Genomic DNA, 23,230 nt, shown 5'->3' on the forward strand with positions numbered 1-23,230 from the left:
TCTAGGGATTTATAATTGACACCAGCTGAATTTATCTGGTTTTCAGTGTGTTTATGTATTCATCATGGCTGTCCATTCTTGATGTTTGTATAATACATACAGTGTAAAGCAGCAAAGTCGTGTGTCCTTACATTTTTTTATAATTCTTTTATATTGCAGGGATCATTCGAAGAAAGTTTAAATAAAAGTGTTTAAACTCAAATGTAGTTACATAAATAAAGAAACAAGTCTTTCTTATTCTCTTGTGGGTTGTAATATCGGAACCTTCAACACATGTCACGCATGTGATAAGTTGCCGAAAGCCAGCACACAGGACCGGCACACAGCCTGAGACACCAGGGGGTCGTTACCACAACGCCGAAATACCACACGCCGAACGTACAATAACGCCGAATGCCAAATTGACCGCAACGCCGACAGCTAGAAAACTGCGGTGTACCACAACGCCGAAATACAGTAACGCAGAAAAATTTTGCTTGTGGAGGGGGGGGGGGGGGGGGGGCACAGGAGCAAAATGAAAAACAAATGAATGAATTTGTGTGCTAACCTTACCTAACCTAACCTTGGTGGCAGTCGTGAGTAGTATATAATAGGGGCTCCGGAAACAGGCCTCAGGCGGTGGATTGAGATTGTCGGTCCGCCATCTTGGATTGTGACGTCACGGCGGCCATCTTGGATTGTGACGTCACGGCGGCCATCTTGGATTGTGACGTCACGGCGACCATCTTGGATAAGCGTAACGGGACACAGCGTAACGGGACATATCGTAACGGGACATAACGTAACGGGTCAAGTAGATCACGGCGGCCATTTTGGATCCGCCATCTTGGATCCGCCATTTTGGATGACATCATTGTGTTCTAGAAAATTCCGGTGATGTGTTTTCCGCCATATTGGATGATGACGTCACCGTTGCAATTATTGTTACGGCCGCCATCTTTAAATTTGGACGCCATCTTGAAAATCTTTAATTATTATCCGATTTTAATGAAAAAAATTCCAAAATTCATCAACAAATTAACTTATTCGAATTCTGATTGATTATATCGATCACCGTCCTCGGTTCAAACCCGGTGAGTCCAAAAAAACCTAAAAATGGCGACAGGCTCCTTCCTCAACGGTGGATGCAGGCAGACTGACTCCTAGCACTTTTTTTCAAAACATATATATCGTCAGCTGGTATGACGACATGTCCGCCATCTTGTCTTCATCCGCTGGAGACCACCATCTTGTTTTCGTCTGCTAGAGTGTGCCGATAACATGTAGTATAATTATCTGGTCACCATACTTTTGTCCTCAACTGTTGACATTGAACATTGACCTTGACCTTTGTCCTTGACCTTGAACTTTGACCTTGACCTTGAACTTTGACCTTGACCTCGAAATTTGACCTTGACCTTGAAATTTGACCTTGACCTTGAAATTTGACCTTGACCTTGACCTTGAACTTTGACCTTGACCTTGAACTTTGACCTTGACCTTGAACTTTGACCTTGGCCTTGAACTTTGACCTTGACCTTGAACTTTGACCTTGACCTTGAACTTTGACCTTGACCTTGAAATTTGACCTTGACCTTGAACTTTGACTTTGACCTTGAAATTTGACCTTGACTTTGAAATTTGACCTTGACCTTGAAATTTGACTTTGTCCTTGTCGACCATCATGGACCCGACATTTAATGTTCAGTACATGCTACCAGGAGCGACCAACTGCTGGAGTACGTCATCTTGTGTGTGTACTCATATTATAGAGTACATTTACATCTGGTTAATTTTATTTTAACCTGCTACAGTGCAGTAATCATTTATTACCGAGGTGCCCCCCGCCATCTTGAAATTCGGACGCCATCTTGAAATCATGTAATAATGTAGCTAGAAAAGCGGGAAAAAATCCAAAATTCATCAAACAAATCACTCATTAACTTACAAATCGAATCGATGGATCCCTGTCCACGGTTCGATTCTTGACCAGTGACAGTTGTAACTAATTATTAAATAAATGTTAGGTTCTGTTTTCCATTACCTTTCGCGGAGTTTATTAATCATTCGCTCTAAGAAAAACAACTCAAGTCAATATACCTGACCAACGAATTAAATCAGTGCCGATTAGCCTATTATGAAAGTCTAATTTTTCAATTATCTGAATAACATATAAGCCGTTCATGTACAAAGCCACACATATAGATCAATTGTCTTCAGTCCATAAGACCGAGTCATGACATTATCAGACGTATAGGCTAGTCATTTCAGGACCACATGAACTTCGTCGTTATCTAATTATATTCTATTAATCCAACGTGACATTTTTTTTTAAACAAAACTAAAAGGACCAAGTAACCTTGAAAAATATTTTAGTAACACCAAGAGGTTTTAAATTAGTAAATATTCAATCACTACATTTTGTACTACGCGCAATCAACAAAAGGGAAGCACTGACAACGAAAAGACAGCACCACCAACGAAAAGGCAGCACATTTGGAAGCACCGATAACGAAAAGGCAGCACATTTGGAAGCACCGTCATCGAAAAGGCAGCACATTTGGAAGCACCGACAACGAAAAGGCAGCACATTTGGAAGCACCGACTACGAAAAGGCAGCACATTTGGAAACACCGACAACGGAAAGGCAGCACATTTGGAAGCACCGTCATCGAAAAGGCAGCACATTTTGAAGCACCGACAACGAAAAGGCAGCACATTTGGAAGCACCGACAACGAAAAGGCAGCACATATGGAAGCACCGACAACGAAAAGGCAGCACATTTGGAAGCACCGACTACGAAAAGGCAGCACATTTGGAAGCACCGACTACGAAAAGGCAGCACATTTGGAAGCACCGACAACGAAAAGGCAGCACATTTGGAAGCACCGACAACGAAAAGGCAGCACATTTGGAAGCACCGACAACGTAAAGGCAGCACATTTGGAAGCACCGACAACGAAAAGGCAGCACATTTGGAAGCACCGACAACGAAAAGGCAGCACATTTGGAAGCACCGACAACGAAAAGGCAGCACATTTGGAAGCACCGACAACGAAAAGGCAGCACATTTGGAAGCACCGACAACGTAAAGGCAGCACATTTGGAAGCACCGACAACGAAAAGGCAGCACATTTGGAAGCACCGACAACGAAAAGGCAGCACATTTGGAAGCACCGACAACGTAAAGGCAGCACATTTGGAAGCACCGACAACGAAAAGGCAGCACATTTGGAAGCACCGACAACGAAAAGGCAGCATATTTGGAAGCACCGACAACGAAAAGGCAGCACATTTGGAAGCACCGACAACGAAAAGGCAGCACATTTGGAAGCACCGTCAACGTAAAGGCAGCACATTTGGAAGCACCGTCAACGTAAAGGCAGCACATTTGGAAGCACCGACAACGAAAAGGCAGCATATTTGGAAGCACCGACAACGAAAAGGCAGCACATTTGGAAGCACCGACAACGAAAAGGCAGCACATTTGGAAGCACCGTCAACGTAAAGGCAGCACATTTGGAAGCACCGACAACGAAAAGGCAGCACATTTGGAAGCACCGCCAACGAAAAGGCAGCACAGTTTGTATGCATCATCGAATAAGGAAGCACATTTGGAAGCTCCATCAACTAAAAAAGGCAAAATGGAAGCCCAAGTTACGAGATCTAAGTCTTAGTAAGAAATCATAATACAAGAAATAAAAACATTACATTCTTATAATTTAAATTATTTATTTTATTGCTTTACATTATACAAATGCAAGTAAAACAAGTCATTATTGTATGTAGCCAGCATTCCTCAGTTCCTTGAGTATGAAGGATATTTCTTTGATGCACGAATAGTTTCCTGCACAAAGCGAACCATGTAGAAGTCTTAGCCGGTCAACCAATATGTTTGGATCTTTCCATGATGTGTAATCATTCTCTTCTACCACCATCTTCCTTGCACCTTTATAATAAATATTATGATCTCTGGTGTCTTCCGTTTTACCACCAACCTCAGGGTAACTTTCATGTTTGAGACGGTGATCATCACAAGCTTGATCAGATTTATTTAATATATCACGTCGTTTCCATCGTTTCGGTCTCAGGACACCGCCACATTCTTCGATCTTGGCAGCTTTAGGTGCTTCATCATAGTCTATGTCTTTGTCAACATCCTCAGAGTCACTGTAACAATCACCATAGAAGGAATCGTCTTCACCCAATTTACCGTAATAATTCGATGTTGATGATGTTGAAGTGTCATCGTCTTCATGCTTCCTTTTTAGGAGTCCATCATTTTTACAAAGTAGGAAAGATCTACTTGAATTCGGCTGGAATATATTCTCACTTTTCACGTTAAGGATTCTTCCATTGTCTTCATTCTTCCGTAAATCATTAACCTTCTTCAATTTAAGTTCTTTGTCGTTATCAGAAGATCCAAGAAAATTATTGTTGTAATGCAGATCACTCTTCCTTAGGCTAGTAGATTCATCGTTGTCCTCTAGCTTGTACGCAGGCTTGGCGCTACAAGTTCTGCCATTTCTTTTTAGGCTCTCTCTCCGCGTAAACGACTTGCTACATCGAAGACAACTTATCATATTGCGCAGTGGATTTTTAACACAGTCATTCTTCTCGTGTTGTCTTTTATTCTTTCTCAAGATAAACTCTTTACTGCAAAACTTACACCTATGTTCTTTCGATACAGCGTCAGATCCCAAATCGGAATTCATATTAGTTACTGAGACTAATGCCAGATACCAATTGAGTGTTTTAAATTAGATTCAATACTTAAATAGAAATTTTTTCATATTTCATCAGCGAGAATTAATATATCTCATGCAAAAGTACTTTAAGCATGTAGTTCTGCTTTTCAGCAACAGATGTCGCCACATGTTGCTTGCAGGTAAATAATATTTAGTTCTTTTATGCGGGATGCGGGATGCTCACTAACGATCGCAAAAGAAGGATGGCTTCGCTAGACTCCAAGGAAAAGGAAGTTCGTCTTGCATGTTGGTGCTCCACAGATGTCTCATGGCGTAATATTAATTTGACTGAGTAATCATATTTGTTAATTCCACCTGATAAAAATATTGCAAGTTTTGATTTAGTAGCAGAAATTATCGAATTAAATGTAACTCCAAATAAAATGACATGTCTCATTAGACCAAAAAAAATCCATGCAGAGAGCTGTTTCTCAGAATAGTCAGAAACACTTGAAGAAACCACAGGAATGATTGCAAGAACACGGGAAAAACCATCAAAATATTGTCAAGAATAATCAGGAGCACACTGAGAAAACCACCATAATATTAACAATTATAATCGAAAGCACACGGAGAAAACCATCATAATATTGACCAGATTAATCGGAAGCACACAGAGAAAACCACCACATGTTTTCTTTAATATCATAAAATTACAAGAAAAAATATTTAAATATAAAAATAAATTAATAAAAAAATAAAAAAAATGCATAAATTTCTGGCTTGTACAAGAACTCTATCTTTGCTCAACAATGATAAGTTTACAAGCTAGCAGAAACTGTTTATGCATTTTTTTTATTTTTTTATTAATTTATTTTTATATTTAAATATTTTTTCTTGTAATTTTATGATATCAAAGAAAACATGGTTTTCTCTGTGTGCTTTCTATTAATCTGGTCAATATTATGATGGTTTTCTCCGTGTGCTTCCGATTATAATTGTTAATATTATGGTGGTTTTCTCAGTGTGCTCCTGATTATTCTTGACAATATTTTGATGGTTTTTCCCGTGTTCTTGCAATCATTCCTGTGGTTTCTTCAAGTGTTTCTGACTATTCTGAGAAACAGCTCTCTGCATGGATTTTTTTTGGTCTAATGAGACATGTCATTTTATTTGGAGTTACATTTAATTCGATAATTTCTGCTACTAAATCAAAACTTGCAATATTTTTATCAGGTGGAATTAACAAATATGATTACTCAGTCAAATTAATATTACGCCATGAGACATCTGTGGAGCACCAACATGCAAGACGAACTTCCTTTTCCTTGGAGTCTAGCGAAGCCATCCTTCTTTTGCGATCGTTAGTGAGCATCCCGCATCCCGCATAAAAGAACTAAATATTATTTACCTGCAAGCAACATGTGGCGACATCTGTTGCTGAAAAGCAGAACTACATGCTTAAAGTACTTTTGCATGAGATATATTAATTCTCGCTGATGAAATATGAAAAAATTTCTATTTAAGTATTGAATCTAATTTAAAACACTCAATTGGTATCTGGCATTAGTCTCAGTAACTAATATGAATTCCGATTTGGGATCTGACGCTGTATCGAAAGAACATAGGTGTAAGTTTTGCAGTAAAGAGTTTATCTTGAGAAAGAATAAAAGACAACACGAGAAGAATGACTGTGTTAAAAATCCACTGCGCAATATGATAAGTTGTCTTCGATGTAGCAAGTCGTTTACGCGGAGAGAGAGCCTAAAAAGACATGGCAGAACTTGTAGCGCCAAGCCTGCGTACAAGCTAGAGGACAACGATGAATCTACTAGCCTAAGGAAGAGTGATCTGCATTACAACAATAATTTTCTTGGATCTTCTGATCTCGACAAAGAACTTAAATTGAAGAAGGTTGATGATTTACGGAAGAATGAAGACAATGGAAGAATCCTTAACGTGAAAAGTGAGAATATATTCCAGCCGAATTCAAGTAGATCTTTCCTACTTTGTAAAAATGATGGACTCCTAAAAAGGAAGCATGAAGACGATGAAGACACTTCAACATCATCAACATCGAATTATTACGGTAAATTGGGTGAAGACGATTCCTTCTACGGTGATTGTTACAGTGACTCTGAGGCTGTTGACAAAGACATAGACTATGATGAAGCACCTAAAGCTGCCAAGATCGAAGAATGTGGCGGTGTCCTGAGACCGAAACGATGGAAACGACGTGATATATTAAATAAATCTGATCAAGCTTGTGATGATCACCGTCTCAAACATGAAAGTTACCCTGAGGTTGGTGGTAAAACGAAAGACACCAGAGATCACAATATTTATTATAAAGGTGCAAGGAAGATGGTGGTAGAAGGGAATGATTACACATCATGGAAAGATCCAAACATATTGGTTGACCGGCTAAGACTTCTACATGGTTCGCTTTGTGCAGAAAACTATTCGTGCATCAAAGAAATATCCTTCATACTCAAGGAACTGAGGAATGCTGGCTACATACAATAATGACTTGTTTTACTTGCATTTGTATAATGTAAAGCAATAAAATAAATAATTTAAATTATAAGAATGTAATGTTTTTATTTCTTTTATTATGATTTCTTACTAAGACTTAGATCCCGTAACTTGTGCTTCCTTTTTGCCTTTTTTAGTTGATGGAGCTTCCAAATGTGCTTCCTTATTCGATGAAGCATACAAACTGTGCTGCCTTTTCGTTGGCGGTGCTTCCAAATGTGCTGCCTTTTCGTTGTCGGTGCTTCCAAATGTGCTGCCTTTTCGTTGTCGGTGCTTCCAAATGTGCTGCCTTTACGTTGTCGGTGCTTCCAAATGTGCTGTCTTTACGTTGTCGGTGCTTCCAAATGTGCTGCCTTTACGTTGTCGGTGCTTCCAAATGTGCTGCCTTTACGTTGACGGTGCTTCCAAATGTGCTGCCTTTTCGTTGTCGGTGCTTCCAAATGTGCTGCCTTTTCGTTGTCGGTGCTTCCAAATATGCTGCCTTTTCGTTGTCGGTGCTTCCAAATGTGCTAACTTTTCGTTGTCGGTGCTTCCAAATGTGCTGCCTTTACGTTGTCGGTGCTTCCAAATGTGCTGCCTTTTCGTTGTCGGTGCTTCCAAATGTGCTGCCTTTTCGTTGTCGGTGCTTCCAAATGTGCTGCCTTTATGTTGTCGGTGCTTCCAAATGTGCTGCCTTTTCGTTGTCGGTGCTTCCAAATGTGCTGCCTTTTCGTTGTCGGTGCTTCCAAATGTGCTGCCTTTTCGCTGTCGGTGCTTCCAAATGTGCTGCCTTTTCGTTGTCGGTGCTTCCAAATGTGCTGCCTTTACGTTGTCGGTGCTTCCAAATGTGCTGCCTTTACGTTGACGGTGCTTCCAAATGTGCTGCTTTTTCGTAGTCGGTGCTTCCAAATGTGCTGCCTTTTCGTAGTCGGTGCTTCCAAATGTGCTGCCTTTTCGTTGTCGGTGCTTCCATATGTGCTGCCTTTTCGTTGTCGGTGCTTCCAAATGTGCTGCCTTTACGTTGTCGGTGCTTCCAAATGTGCTGCCTTTTTGTTGTCGGTGCTTCCAAATGTGCTGCCTTTACGTTGTCGGTGCTTCCAAATGTGTGGCCTTTTCGTAGTCGGTGTTTCCAAATGTGCTGCCTTTTCGATGACGGTGCTTCCAAATGTGCTGCCTTTTCGTTGTCGGTGCTTCCAAATGTGCTGCCTTTTCGTAGTCGGTGCTTCAAAATGTGCTGCCTTTTCGATGACGGTGCTTCCAAATGTGCTGCCTTTCCGTTGTCGGTGTTTCCAAATGTGCTGCCTTTTCGTAGTCGGTGCTTCCAAATGTGCTGCCTTTTCGTTGTCGGTGCTTCCAAATGTGCTGCCTTTTCGATGACGGTGCTTCCAAATGTGCTGCCTTTTCGTTATCGGTGCTTCCAAATGTGCTGCCTTTTCGTTGGTGGTGCTGTCTTTTCGTTGTCAGTGCTTCCCTTTTGTTGATTGCGCGTAGTACAAAATGTAGTGATTGAATATTTACTAATTTAAAACCTCTTGGTGTTACTAAAATATTTTTCAAGGTTACTTGGTCCTTTTAGTTTTGTTTAAAAAAAAATGTCACGTTGGATTAATAGAATATAATTAGATAACGACGAAGTTCATGTGGTCCTGAAATGACTAGCCTATACGTCTGATAATGTCATGACTCGGTCTTATGGACTGAAGACAATTGATCTATATGTGTGGCTTTGTACATGAACGGCTTATATGTTATTCAGATAATTGAAAAATTAGACTTTCATAATAGGCTAATCGGCACTGATTTAATTCGTTGGTCAGGTATATTGACTTGAGTTGTTTTTCTTAGAGCGAATGATTAATAAACTCCGCGAAAGGTAATGGAAAACAGAACCTAACATTTATTTAATAATTAGTTACAACTGTCACTGGTCAAGAATCGAACCGTGGACAGGGGTCCATCGATTCGATTTGTAAGTTAATGAGTGATTTGTTTGATGAATTTTGGATTTTTTCCCGCTTTTCTAGCTACATTATTACATGATTTCAAGATGGCGTCCGAATTTCAAGATGGCGGGGGGCACCTCGGTAATAAATGATTACTGCACTGTAGCAGGTTAAAATAAAATTAACCAGATGTAAATGTACTCTATAATATGAGTACACACACAAGATGACGTACTCCAGCAGTTGGTCGCTCCTGGTAGCATGTACTGAACATTAAATGTCGGGTCCATGATGGTCGACAAGGACAAAGTCAAATTTCAAGGTCAAGGTCAAATTTCAAAGTCAAGGTCAAATTTCAAGGTCAAAGTCAAAGTTCAAGGTCAAGGTCAAATTTCAAGGTCAAGGTCAAAGTTCAAGGTCAAGGTCAAAGTTCAAGGTCAAGGTCAAAGTTCAAGGCCAAGGTCAAAGTTCAAGGTCAAGGTCAAAGTTCAAGGTCAAGGTCAAAGTTCAAGGTCAAATTTCAAGGTCAAGGTCAAATTTCAAGGTCAAGGTCAAATTTCAAGGACAAGGTCAAATTTCAAGGTCAAGGTCAAATTTCGAGGTCAAGGTCAAAGTTCAAGGTCAAGGTCAAAGTTCAAGGTCAAGGACAAAGGTCAAGGTCAATGTTCAATGTCAACAGTTGAGGACAAAAGTATGGTGACCAGATAATTATACTACATGTTATCGGCACACTCTAGCAGACGAAAACAAGATGGTGGTCTCCAGCGGATGAAGACAAGATGGCGGACATGTCGTCATACCAGCTGACGATATATATGTTTTGAAAAAAAGTGCTAGGAGTCAGTCTGCCTGCATCCTCCGTTGAGGAAGGAGCCTGTCGCCATTTTTAGATTTTTTTGGACTCACCGGGTTTGAACCGAGGACGGTGATCGATATAATCAATCAGAATTCGAATAAGTTAATTTTTTGATGAATTTTGGAATTTTTTTCATTAAAATCGGATAATAATTAAAGATTTTCAAGATGGCGTCCAAATTTAAAGATGGCGGCCGTAACAAAAATTGCAACGGTGACGTCATCATCCAATATGGCGGAAAACACATCACCGGAATTTTCTAGAACACAATGACGTCATTCAAAATGGCGGATCCAAGATGGCGGATCCAAAATGGCCGCCGTGATCTACTTGTCCCGTTACGTTATGTCCCGTTACGATATGTCCCGTTACGATATGTCCCGTTACGCTGTGTCCCGTTACGCTTATCCAAGATGGTCGCCGTGACGTCCCAATCCAAGATGGCCGCCGTGACGTCACAATCCAAGATGGCGGACCGACAATCTCAATCCACCGCCTGAGGCCTGTTTCCGGAGCCCCTATTATATACTACTGTCGTGCAATGACATTTTTCGGCGTTAATGTATTTCGGCGTTGTGGTATTTCAGCGTTGTGGTACACAGCAGTTTTCTATCTGTCGACGTTGTAGTAAATTTGGCAATCGGCGTTATGGTTTTCGGCGTTATTGTACGTTCGGCGTTGTGTTATTTCGGCGTTGTGGTGCGTCCCCGACACCAGGCACTGCGCTCACCTCCGTCGTGGTAGCTGTGCAGCATGTCGTAGATGACGGTGTTCTTGTCGACGGCGTCGGTGACTCGTATCTGACCCACACTCGTGCCGACTGGCACGTTGTACCCGACCCAGAACTCGTACGGCGCGCCGATGAAGTCGGGCAAGTCATTGTCCTTCGCTACAAACGCATACAGAACTGATACACACATACGGCCACATTCACCTTCTAAATGCTCAGGTTGCAAAGTTTGCCCAATTCCACAGTTTCATTTTTTAAAAAAACTAAACTAACTGGTTTAGCCTACTTGTGTTTATGAGACACATGTATAGACATTTTAGGTAATATTATGTCTAACAGAAAAACGTAGATAAAAACGTATTGATAAAAAATTAAAAATAACAGTTATGCCTAAATTATAAAAAACCTGGCTTTAAAAGTTAAATTTAAAAAGTAAGCAATTTGTGCCATGGAAAGACGAATTGCAAAATAGGCCTTGTTCATGAAATTAATATAATGTAAAATTATATTAACGGGTGTCTGAGCTCAAAAGCTAAATACTAATTTTTCTTTACATAATGATAACATTGTCTTGAGCTGGAAGACAAACTTTTATGCCCGAGATGGGATTTCTGATTAAAAACTGTAAGCCTAGAAGTCAAACACGTTTAATATTAGCCCACCAAAATTATCGAACGAAGTCCCAACAAAATTAATTCAAAATAAATTAGATTTCTGTAAATTTATCTTCTTAAATATGGAAACATTCTTAAAAAAACATGTATCTTCAGTTGCTGTAAAATAATATAAAACGCTTTTAATTTACTAATTGTAAAATTGTAAGCAGATAAAGAAACATTTAACAAATTTTAATTATGCACGAGATGCAAAAGCTAGTAAAAGTAGTATAGTGTGAGAGATTAATGGTAAAGGAGCATTTAGTAAATGTAATAGAGAGTCAGAATGCAATGGCAAGCATCCAGTTAGTAAAGTTGGTAGAGAGTGAGAATGCAATTGCAAGAGGGCAGCTAGTAAATTCACTAGAGATTTAGAATGCAATAGCAAGCGAGCATATAGTAAATGTAGACCAAAGTCAGATGCAACGGCAAGCCAGCAGCTAGTAAAGGTAGTAGAGAGTCAGAATGCAATGGAGAGCGAGCAGCTAGTGAAGGTTGTAGTAGAGAGTCAGAATGCAATGGCGAGCGAGCAGCTAGTGAAGGGAGGATGGCGAGCGAGCAGCCAGTGAAGGTAGAGGAGTGTGACACAGCAACGGCGAGCGAGCAGCCAGTGAAGGGAGAATGGCGAGCGAGCAGCTAGTGAAGGAAGAATAGTGTGACACAGCAATGGCAAGCGAGCAGCCAGTGAAGGGAGAAGAGTGTGACACAGCAACGGCGAGCGATCAGCCAGTGAAGGGAGAAGAGTGTGACACAGCAACGGCGAGCGAGCAGCCAGTGAAGGGAGGATGGCGAGCGAGCAGCCAGTGAAGGTAGAAGAGTGTGACAGCAATGGCGAGCGAGCGGCCAGTGAAGGGAGAAGAGTGTGACGCAGCAATGGCGAGCGAGCGGCCAGTGAAGGTAGAAGAGTGTGACACAGCAACGGCGAGCGAGCAGCCAGTGAAGGGAGGATGGCGAGCGAGCAGCCAGTGAAGGTAGAAGAGTGTGGCACAGCAATGGCGAGCGAGCGGACAGTGAAGGTATAAGAGTGTAACACAGCAATGGCGAGCGAGCAGCTAGTGAAGGGAGAAGAGTGTGACGCAGCAATGGCGAGAGAGCGGCCAGTGAAGGTAGAAGAGTGTGACACAGCAATGGCGAGCGAGCAGCTAGTGAAGGGAGAAGAGTGTGACGCAGCAATGGCGAGAGAGCGGCCAGTGAAGGTAGAAGAGTGTGACACAGCAACGGCGAGCGAGCAGCCAGTGAAGGGAGGATGGCGAGCGAGCAGCCAGTGAAGGTAGAAGAGTGTGGCACAGCAATGGCGAGCGAGCGGCCAGTGAAGGTATAAGAGTGTAACACAGCAATGGCGAGCGAGCAGCTAGTGAAGGGAGAATGGCGAGCGAGCAGCTAGTGAAGGAAGAATAGTGTGACACAGCAATGGCAAGCGAGCAGCCAGTGAAGGGAGAAGAGTGTGACACAGCAACGGCGAGCGATCAGCCAGTGAAGGGAGAAGAGTGTGACACAGCAACGGCGAGCGAGCAGCCAGTGAAGGGAGGATGGCGAGCGAGCAGCCAGTGAAGGTAGAAGAGTGTGGCACAGCAATGGCGAGCGAGCGGCCAGTTAAGGTATAAGAGTGTAACACAGCAATGGCGAGCGAGCAGCTAGTGAAGGGAGAAGAGTGTGACGCAGCAATGGCGAGCGAGCGGCCAGTGAAGGTAGAAGAGTGTGACACAGCAACGGCGAGCGAGCAGCCAGTGAAGGGAGGATGGCGAGCGAGCAGCCAGTGAAGGTAGAAGAGTGTGGCACAGCAATGGCGAGCGAGCGGACAGTGAAGGTATAAGAGTGTAACACAGCAATGGCGAGCGAGCAGCTAGTGAAGGGAGAAGAGTGTGACGCAGCAATGGCGAGAGAGCGGCCAGTGAAGGTAGAAGAGTGTGACACAGCAACGGCGAGCGAGCAGCCAGTGAAGGGAGGATGGCGAGCGAGCAGCCAGTGAAGGTAGAAGAGTGTGGCACAGCAATGGCGAGCGAGCGGCCAGTGAAGGTATAAGAGTGTAACACAGCAATGGCGAGCGAGCAGCTAGTGAAGGGAGAAGAGTGTGGCACAGCAATGACGAGCGAGCGGCTAGTGAAGGTAGAAGAGTGTGACAGCAATGGCGAGCGAGCAGCCAGTGGAGGGAGAAGAGTGTGACGCAGCAATGGCGAGCGAGCAGCCAGTGAAGGGAGAAGAGTGTGACACAGCAATGGCGAGCGAGCAGCCAGTGGAGGGAGGATGGCGAGCGAGCAGCCAGTGGAGGGAGAAGAGTGTGACACAGCAATGGCGAGCGAGCAGCCAGTGGAGGGAGAAGAGTGTGACACAGCAATGGCGAGCGAGCAGCCAGTGGAGGGAGGATGGCGAGCGAGCAGCCAGTGGAGGGAGAAGAGTGTGACGCAGCAATGGCGAGCGAGCGGCCAGTGGAGGGAGAAGAGTGTGACGCAGCAATGGCGAGCGAGCGACCAGTGAAGGGAGAAGAGTGTGACACAGCAATGGCGAGCGAGCAGCCAGTGGAGGGAGGATGGCGAGCGAGCAGCCAGTGGAGGGAGGATGGCGAGCGAGCAGCCAGTGGAGGGAGAAGAGTGTGACGCAGCAATGGCGAGCGAGCGGCCAGTGGAGGGAGAAGAGTGTGACGCAGCAATGGCGAGCGAGCAGCCAGTGGAGGGAGAAGAGTGTGACACAGCAATGGCGAGCGAGCAGCCAGTGGAGGGAGAAGAGTGTGACACAGCAATGGCGAGCGAGCAGCCAGTGGAGGGAGGATGGCGAGCGAGCAGCCAGTGGAGGGAGAAGAGTGTGATGCAGCAATGGCGAGCGAGCGGCCAGTGGAGGGAGAAGAGTGTGACGCAGCAATGGCGAGCGAGCGACCAGTGAAGGGAGAAGAGTGTGACACAGCAATGGCGAGCGAGCGGCCAGTGAAGGGAGAAGAGTGTGACGCAGCAATGGCGAGCGAGCGGCCAGTGGAGGGAGAAGAGTGTGACGCAGCAATGGCGAGCGAGCGACCAGTGAAGGGAGAAGAGTGTGACACAGCAATGGCGAGCGAGCGGCCAGTGAAGGGAGAAGAGTGTGACGCAGCAATGGCGAGCGAGCGGCTACCTTTGCCGCCGGGCCGGGTGACGTGCACGGTGACGACGGCGAGCGAGAAGCGCCGCTCGCTGGGGTTGGCAGGCTGGTCGGCGGCCTGCACCAGCAGCGCGTGGCGCCCCACAGCGAGCGGCGAGTCGATGACGACCAGCTGGCCGCTGCGCGCGTCCACGGAGAGCGCCAACGCCTGGGAGCCGTTGCCCGGCCGCTGCAGCTCGTACAGCACCATGCCGTTGCGACCCAGGTCCGGGTCCGTGGCGTGGACCTGTCGCCAGACACTCGTCACTGAGGCCCTCACCACCTCACACAGCTACAATATACCTCAATGTTAATTTTTTTGTTAAAATACATATGGGCAATAACCCTATTCGTGAATTAATGCAAAAAAAATGTAAATTTATTTTCCAAAATAACATTCAAATATTTATTGACGTGACAACGTCTAATAAATCGATGAACGCCGGCTGCATGCACAAAAAAGTGTCCCGTTACGCTCATTATTCCGTTACGCTGTGTCCCGTTACGCTCATTGTACGCTTGCGCCGCATCTATCTCTCTTCCACTCGACTGGCCTATGCGTCCGAGGAGATGAAAGACAGCGGCAGCACACAACTTACATCTACACGTGAACTGTTTCGTCGACTGTTTATAGAGTGAAGTGAAAAGTTAATGTGGTTTTTATTGCTTATTACAACAACAATTTCGGCAATAAAGGTTAAATATTCTTGCATTTAAAAAATCTGATTACTGGCATAATTTCAAGCATTTATTCTTTTATTATTAAAATAAAAATGATTCAATTTTATTCACAAAAGTATGCAATAATTTCATCAATGTTTTTTATGACGTTGTCACGTTAAACTATCGTCCGTAAGCCGACTTTACAGACAATCAATTTTTTTTATGAGTTATAATATTTGTTCTCTGGATTTTATATTTTAATGATATATATTTGATTACAGTTTATTTATATGAAAACTTGTTAATAATTATATTTAAACTTTATAGCTATACGCCAGTTTTTTTTAAATTAATTACAAATCATCTACACGTGAACTGTGTCGTCGACTGTTTATAAAGTGAAGTGAAAATTTAATGTGGTTTTCATTGCTTATTACAAAAACAATTTCGGCAATAAATGTTAATTATTCTTGCATTTTAAAAATCTGACTACTAGTATAATTTCAAGTATTTAGTCTTTTATTATTAAAATAAAAATGATTCAATTTTATTCACAAAAGTATGCAATAATTTTATCAATGTTTTTTATGACGTTGTCACGTTAAACTATCGTCCGTAAGCCGACTTTACAGACAATCAATTTTTTTTATGAGTTATAATATTTGTTCTCTGCATTTTATATTTTATTAAATACTAAATAATAACATAGCTATTGTTTGTCAAAAAGTGTAAAGGTCAGCTGGAACTGTTATGCATTATTAATAATTTAATATTTTCATTTATTTTAAATGAACCGAAAAATGTTAGGGATATTTTGATCAGTACAACTAATTTCTTGGTAGCTAAGTGTGAATCATTGTATTTAGTAGATTTTTCTACGTTCTTTAAATGATTCATGCCTTGGGGAATTTGGATTTAATGCAGTTTTTTTTTTTTTTTTTTTTTTTTTTTTTTTTTTTTTTTTGTTTTACACCATTCCAGTTCTGTTCTGTTTGTCATTAAAAAGTTCCGGGAAAAAACTATTTTCAGTTCAAAGACGAATTAAAAAAGAAATCGTTGGAATGGCGAATGGTTCTGGTTCTTCATTTTCTCCCTTCATGGCCAACATTTTCATGGAGAGTTTCGAGTAAGAAGCACTGAACACACCAAATACTCCACCTAAAATATGGAAACCAAAGAGAAACTTCCTTTCCTAGATGTCTTAGCTTTCAGGATAAACTGAAAAATCACCACTAAAGTGTACAGGAAACCAACTCACAAAGGCCAATACCTTCATTTCAATTCGAACCATCATATATGCACCCAAACTGGCACAAATCACACTTTAATCAACCGAGCTGAAATTATTTGTTCTGACAAGAAATCAGTAGCCGATGAACACTATCATTTAAAGTATAAACTTCTATCAAATGGCTACCTACCTGATATCATAAAACAGCACATGGCATCAAACAAATCACAGATCAAGAAACATTACACCACAGATAAATCAAGTGGCACATTAATTATTCCCTAGGATTGTTGTCTCTCGGAAAAAAAGAACAGTTTTCAAGTCATATTCCACTATGAAAAGCATGATTACCAAAGAAAAACCGTCTATGGATACGTTTCAATGTCAGAACTGTGTGTATCAGATCCCCTGCGAATGTGGTTGCATAGGAGAAACTGGCAGGGCCCTTTCAGCACGCATTAAGGATAACAAAATAACATAAAGAAGGGCGAAACTCAAAATTCTAGACTTGCCGAACATGCTTCGGACAATAGCCATAGAATACTCTGGGAAAATGCTGCACCACTGATACAAGAAAAATCACCAAAATAAAAATAAACTTAAGGAATCAGCATTTATTGTCAGCAATAGCAATATTATCAGTCAACAAAACATTGAATTAAAAAATATATATGTATACCTTTAATTAAAACAGAAACCAATTTACACCAGAACTAAGTTACAAACCATCAAACCTCACAGCAATATATCAGCCAATAATATTACTCCTTTTGTTGGAGACCAATCAGGATAGCCCTTGCCTGCCATTGGCAAGGAGAGGAGCTCTAACATATATAAACCCATAGTTTTCAACTAAAGCTGCGGTAGTTCGCACAGCTTTACATTACACTTTTTCAACAACTTAACTAGGTCACTTTTAATACCCAGCACAAGCTTATAAATGACAACAACGTACATTACACCAGCCAGCCTGGTCTCTTGGTAGCTTCACTCTCCACCGACACACTTTTGAAAGAGCAACAAACCCGACAGATCGTACACAGCCCGTGAGCTAAAAACTCGCCCACACCTATACCACCCTGCACCGTAGAATACAATGATTCAAAACTGTGTCAAGGTAAATGTAACAAGCACCCAGTGATTTGTGGAAGTTTGGTGCCTTGATTCCCGTTTTCGTCAAGGAAATTAATTCCAACTTTGCCTCGAGTTAATCGTTTGGATAGTTTCGTTCTTGGGCCACAGAACCTGTTGCCTAGATTGTGTAAATCGAAAGAAAGATTATTAATTATCAGCGAGTTCACAAGTCCTATGCCAATGTACTTTTCTTCTTACCTCTTCGAGGTATTACGCACGACTGAGTTTATAGTATAAATGTGTTGGCTTTCATAGAATTTTGGCATTACAATGCAAGTCATCAAGCAGGAAGTGTGATTGCCCGTGCGCATTCCGCAAGACGAAGCCAGTGATTGCGAATTGCGACATGCCTCATTATTGCCTTCTAACATGCGATGCATTACGGCAGGACGGTCTTATTCTAGCCAAAAGTACATTCTATTGAACTTTCTGGAAGAATCAAACGGTCTTCGGTTTGAGAATGTATACCTCTATTCCAAGTCCCTGACACAGCCAAAATACCTGCGTCTGGCTATGATTCTATGATTGGTTGGAGGCCTGGAGTATTTTCTTTTTAGTGATAGAGCAAATTTGGTGCCATTTAGCAAAGCAATAGCCGATTCCGTAATAGTTTTCTACGACGCCATGTGTGAGAAGCTAGGCATAATACAAGAAAAATTTTCCATGGGTAGACACGCAAAGGAAAAATGTTTCAGACGTCTAGCCGAATACCTAAACATCTGTTCCATGATAATGTGAATGTCATAGTGTTGTTTTGCACAGAAGAACTTAATTTAAGAAATTATTATGACTACCATATAAACTCCGACTGGACATTTCAGGAATTCAAAGACATGTGCTCCTTGTACTGGAAAAATGAGTATGAATTCCTAGTTATAATCCCGGACTGGACTCTTTATAAGGACAGGTACAGACCAGATTTCAATCAGTTGATTGTCAAACATGAGCTATGGCATTTCGGAATTCGGTCGTAGCAGTCGGGCCATTTATCTACATACTGTTCTCAATTCTCACGACTCCGATATCCGGAGACACATCTCACTACTTGGTTAAAAAATATAATTGACCAAAAAAACGAATTACTAGAGTAACTGGTTGCCAGACTTTTACATAGATTCTAAAATGGAAAGATATTTAAACTAATTCATTTCGTCTCGACAAACTTTAAAATAGGCAAAAACCACCCATAATGGTGAAGACAGAAGTTGATCAAAAATGTCAACTCCAAAGTAGAGGAAAATTAACTACCTATCTCAAGAAGAAGCGTACCTTACAAGTAGAGTTTATGCACATGAAAATATTTAAGAAATGTGGATACCAATTTAATGCAATGGTTGGGACATACCTGAGACCTTTCACCAGTCGGAATAATGACACGACCTACGGAGTGTACAGAAAACATAATAAGTGATTCCTGGGTTCTAAATAAATATATCTTTTACCATGAAATGTCATATGTGTAGACGAGTCAAAACAAACGAATCGCCAGGTCTGAGTGAATAGCTGTTTTGCATGGAACCTAAATGATAGTCTCTTGAATATATACAATAAAAACATTAACCGCTTAAGCTAACTCAAGCGCATTTCCATGTTCACGATCCGGAAAGTGGTATACATAAAAATGAAAGATAACGAAAAAACAACATACTTTCCAATATCTTCAGCGAACTAACAGTACATGTTGAAGGTTTTAGAAAGCTATAAAGTGGTCAAAACGTTGCCTATGTGTATTGGAAAGATTCTTAAGAATTGGTCGATCGTCTTAGACTTGATGACTTCTATTACTGCAGGAAACTATTCGCACATCAACAAAATGGTTTCCATTTTCCAAGAAAAGCCTCTGCAGTCGAAAGGCTTAACAGAACTTTATGTATCAAGATTTGTTGTTAGTTTAGGGCTAATGGCTAATTACATGTAGCTGGATATCTTACCAAAACTAGTATGCGATAACTATTCCACTGTGCATTCAATCATTAAAATGAAGACCATTGACATAAGGGACGATAACATGCTTTGAACAGTGTTTCCCAACAAGAAGAAAAAGATTCACAATGCATTCACAATGCATAAAAATAACTTCTGTTACATTGTGAAGATCTCCATGCAGATAGATGCCTTCGAAAATTATTTTACTGTGGAATCCCGAACTTTTCCATGCGAATCACATTAGCAAATCGTTGTCCAAGTCCTTCTACCTCGCCTATTCGTGGTGGCTTCTATGCCGAAGAGGGTGTGGCCGGCAGGGCCACATTTTTACTTGTAATTTATTTTTGTTGCTGGTCTCTAGTTTTATATGGTTTTTATTTCACGTATTTTTACGCCTTTTTTAATTAATGTTAATTTATCTGTAAATTTTTTTAATTATATTTGTTTCTGTTAATTAGTTATACGCTGTTTGGTAGCTATGGATTATGAGTTTAAGAACATCGATTGTGTTTCACGTAAATACCACTTGGCGAGCGCCCGGCGGTTGGCTGATGACGTCAGACATTCGGCTTGCCGGGAGTGAAAATCAGCTGGGGTTGGTGGGAGTGTGTGGCCAGCGACCGTGGAGGACAGAGCTATGTGACGGTGCGGACTGGTGTGCCGGACGGCAACGGGCGACGAAGAGTATTGGGATGGAGGCTCCACGCTGGGTGACAGGGCAATAGATTGCCCTGTGATACAGAAGTAATCAAGGTAAAGAGAGGCCGCGATTTTGATTTTTACGCTCGTGGTGCTGCACTGGTTTTTGGCAAACCTAGTGAACTGTGTATTTTCCCATACTAAATTTTATTTGGACGGAACTTTTATTAGCCTGTTTTGGTGAAGAGGCCCATTTGTTTCACACGTTGTTCCAGTGTGGGATTTTTTAAAAAGATCGCCCGTTTGCCTGTAGTTGTAATAAAAGTATAAGTTTGGAAGAAACGAACATTTTGCAATTTGTTTTTGAGACTTTGTCTTCGGAATTTGCATACTTAAAGTTGCATTTAGCTAATATAATCCGCTTGTGCAGTATTATTAAAAGTATGCGATCGGTATTGGGCTACATGCGCAGCCTGATGTTGGTTGGTGCGGCCAACCTGCGCCACTCTGCTAGGCAGAGACTTTGGACTTTTACGATTTTGCTGACCTTTTTGATTTTTTTAATAATGGCAGTTTCTTGGATTTATAAACTTCCCAAAGAACAGGTTTACGCTAATTTGCAAGCAGCGGGAGTAGAGAGTGGTCTGGAGGATGACATTGATACCTTACGCAGGAAATTAAGTACCCACATTAAAGAAGGGAGGAAAAAACCTGTTGAGGAAAATGTGGAGAATTCGGAGATCAGCCAAGTAAATTCATTGAATACTGCTATGCAAAGTAAATTGCTTTTTAAGGAACTGGATAGGTTGCCATCTTTATGCTCCGGTGGGCCAAGAGATTTAATAAAGTTTTGCTTGGGGGTAGATAGTTTGAAAACTAATTGTTGTTTACAAAATGAGCAAGAATTGTTAAGGTGTATTTCGACTAAATGTAGCGGGATCGCTAGAGATGTGATTACGTCAGGTATAAATAAGTCTGTTGGATGGTCAGTAGTGAAAGAGAATTTGTGGGAATATTTGTGCCCTAAGAGGGTGAAGGACGATCTAATTAAGGAATTGATTTTCCGTTTTCAACGGGAAAATGAAAGCACCTTAGAATTTATACAGGATATTAGAAATCACGTTAACGTATTTGGTCTGCAGTTAGATGATCACCGTTTTGTAGCTATTATTTTGGAAAATCTAAATCCTGCCATCAGACACGAATGCGCATTTATTGGCAGACCTAATAGTGTGGAGGAACTCAACACTTGGGCTATCCAGGTTGATAATATTTTTTACGCTAAATGTGAATTCGATAAGTGTAAAGGCAAAATCAATTTTAAACCGGTTTGTTTTAAAATGCCGGGTAATAAAAAAAGTAATAAGACTTGTTTTAAGTGTAATAAGGTAGGGCATTTTGCTAAGGATTGCTCGGTTTCGGAGGTAAATAAATTTGTTTGTGGTTTTTGTGGCAAAAATGGTCATTCAGAAAAATTTTGCTTTAAAAAGAAGCGGGAGCAGGATCAGCTCCAGGAATTATAGTGGTCATTTAGATTACCAGTGATGGTTTTGATATATTTCCTGTGAGGTTATAGTTTTATAGTTCTTTGCTTTAGTTTGCAACCTCCGGGTTGTCAGACTTTGTTTTTTTTTTTTGATCTTTAGTTTTTGATAATTTTGAAAGAGAAGGTTTTGTCTAATACGTTTCGGATTTGACTTTGGAGCTTGTTTGTTTGTTTTGTCATTCTTAGATCCCGTTTGTTGGGTTTGTGATGTTTAGCTTGTCTTTTCCGTTTCTTGTCGGAAAATCCTTCTCTTGCTTTTTTTTTTTTTTGAGCGTTTAAATTTTGGCTGGGACTTTGGAGGCAAGTTTTTCTTGTTGCTGGTTTGTTTGTTTGAGTTTGGGCTGGTTTGTTGGATTAGAAGTTTTTGTGAATACTTTTTCTCCAAGTCCAAGGGTTTTTTTTTTTGACGTTTTAGTATTTTTAAGATTTTCTTTGCTGTTTAAATTTTTTTTTGTTCAAGGCGGAGGTTGTGGCCGGCAGGGCCACATTTTTACTTGTAATTTATTTTTGTTGCTGGTCTCTAGTTTTATATGGTTTTTATTTCACGTATTTTTACGCCTTTTTTAATTAATGTTAATTTATCTGTAAATTTTTTTAATTATATTTGTTTCTGTTAATTAGTTATACGCTGTTTGGTAGCTATGGATTATGAGTTTAAGAACATCGATTGTGTTTCACGTAAATACCACTTGGCGAGCGCCCGGCGGTTGGCTGATGACGTCAGACATTCGGCTTGCCGGGAGTGAAAATCAGCTGGGGTTGGTGGGAGTGTGTGGCCAGCGACCGTGGAGGACAGAGCTATGTGACGGTGCGGACTGGTGTGCCGGACGGCAACGGGCGACGAAGAGTATTGGGATGGAGGCTCCACGCTGGGTGACAGGGCAATGGATTGCCCTGTGATACAGAAGTAATCAAGGTAAAGAGAGGCCGCGATTTTGATTTTTACGCTCGTGGTGCTGCACTGGTTTTTGGCAAACCTAGTGAACTGTGTATTTTCCCATACTAAATTTTATTTGGACGGAACTTTTATTAGCCTGTTTTGGTGAAGAGGCCCATTTGTTTCACACGTTGTTCCAGTGTGGGATTTTTTAAAAAGATCGCCCGTTTGCCTGTAGTTGTAATAAAAGTATAAGTTTGGAAGAAACGAACATTTTGCAATTTGTTTTTGAGACTTTGTCTTCGGAATTTGCATACTTAAAGTTGCATTTAGCTAATATAATCCGCTTGTGCAGTATTATTAAAAGTATGCGATCGGTATTGGGCTACATGCGCAACCTGATGTTTGGTTGGTGCGGCCATTCTACGTTTTTATGAAATCATTGGCAAGTTAATAAAGAAGTAAGACTTTGTTTGAAGTATATGATAAATACTTCAGTGGTAACATAGTTATGTTACGTGAAGAGTTTTTGCTACATTTTCCTTAAAAATAAGATAATTTTTTTTTGATCATCGTTCACGCCTTTGTGAATTCGTACCTATGGCTCGGCGTGGCATTAGACTCTGGAGTTGGTGAGGAAGGTCAGGAAGCCAGCGCACGCCTAGGATATTAACTTTGTTTTTTTGGCAAGTCTTTAGCAACGAACATCTGAAGAAAGACTAAACCGTTGATTGAGAGTTTA

General features: G+C 41.4%; 1 protein-coding gene across 1 annotated transcript in view; it reads right to left on the reverse strand.

The window, feature by feature from the left end:
- LOC134542720 (cadherin-89D) overlaps nucleotides 1-23,230 on the reverse strand; it is a 153,667-nt gene that overhangs the window by 48,581 nt on the left and 81,856 nt on the right. The window contains 2 exon segments of the mRNA XM_063387193.1: nucleotides 10,712-10,888; nucleotides 14,467-14,719. Coding sequence (XP_063243263.1) covers nucleotides 10,712-10,888; nucleotides 14,467-14,719 — 430 coding nt within the window.

The sequence above is a fragment of the Bacillus rossius genome (assembly GCF_032445375.1).
Source record: "Bacillus rossius redtenbacheri isolate Brsri chromosome 9 unlocalized genomic scaffold, Brsri_v3 Brsri_v3_scf9_1, whole genome shotgun sequence".
NCBI classification, from domain to species: Eukaryota; Metazoa; Arthropoda; class Insecta; order Phasmatodea; family Bacillidae; genus Bacillus; species Bacillus rossius.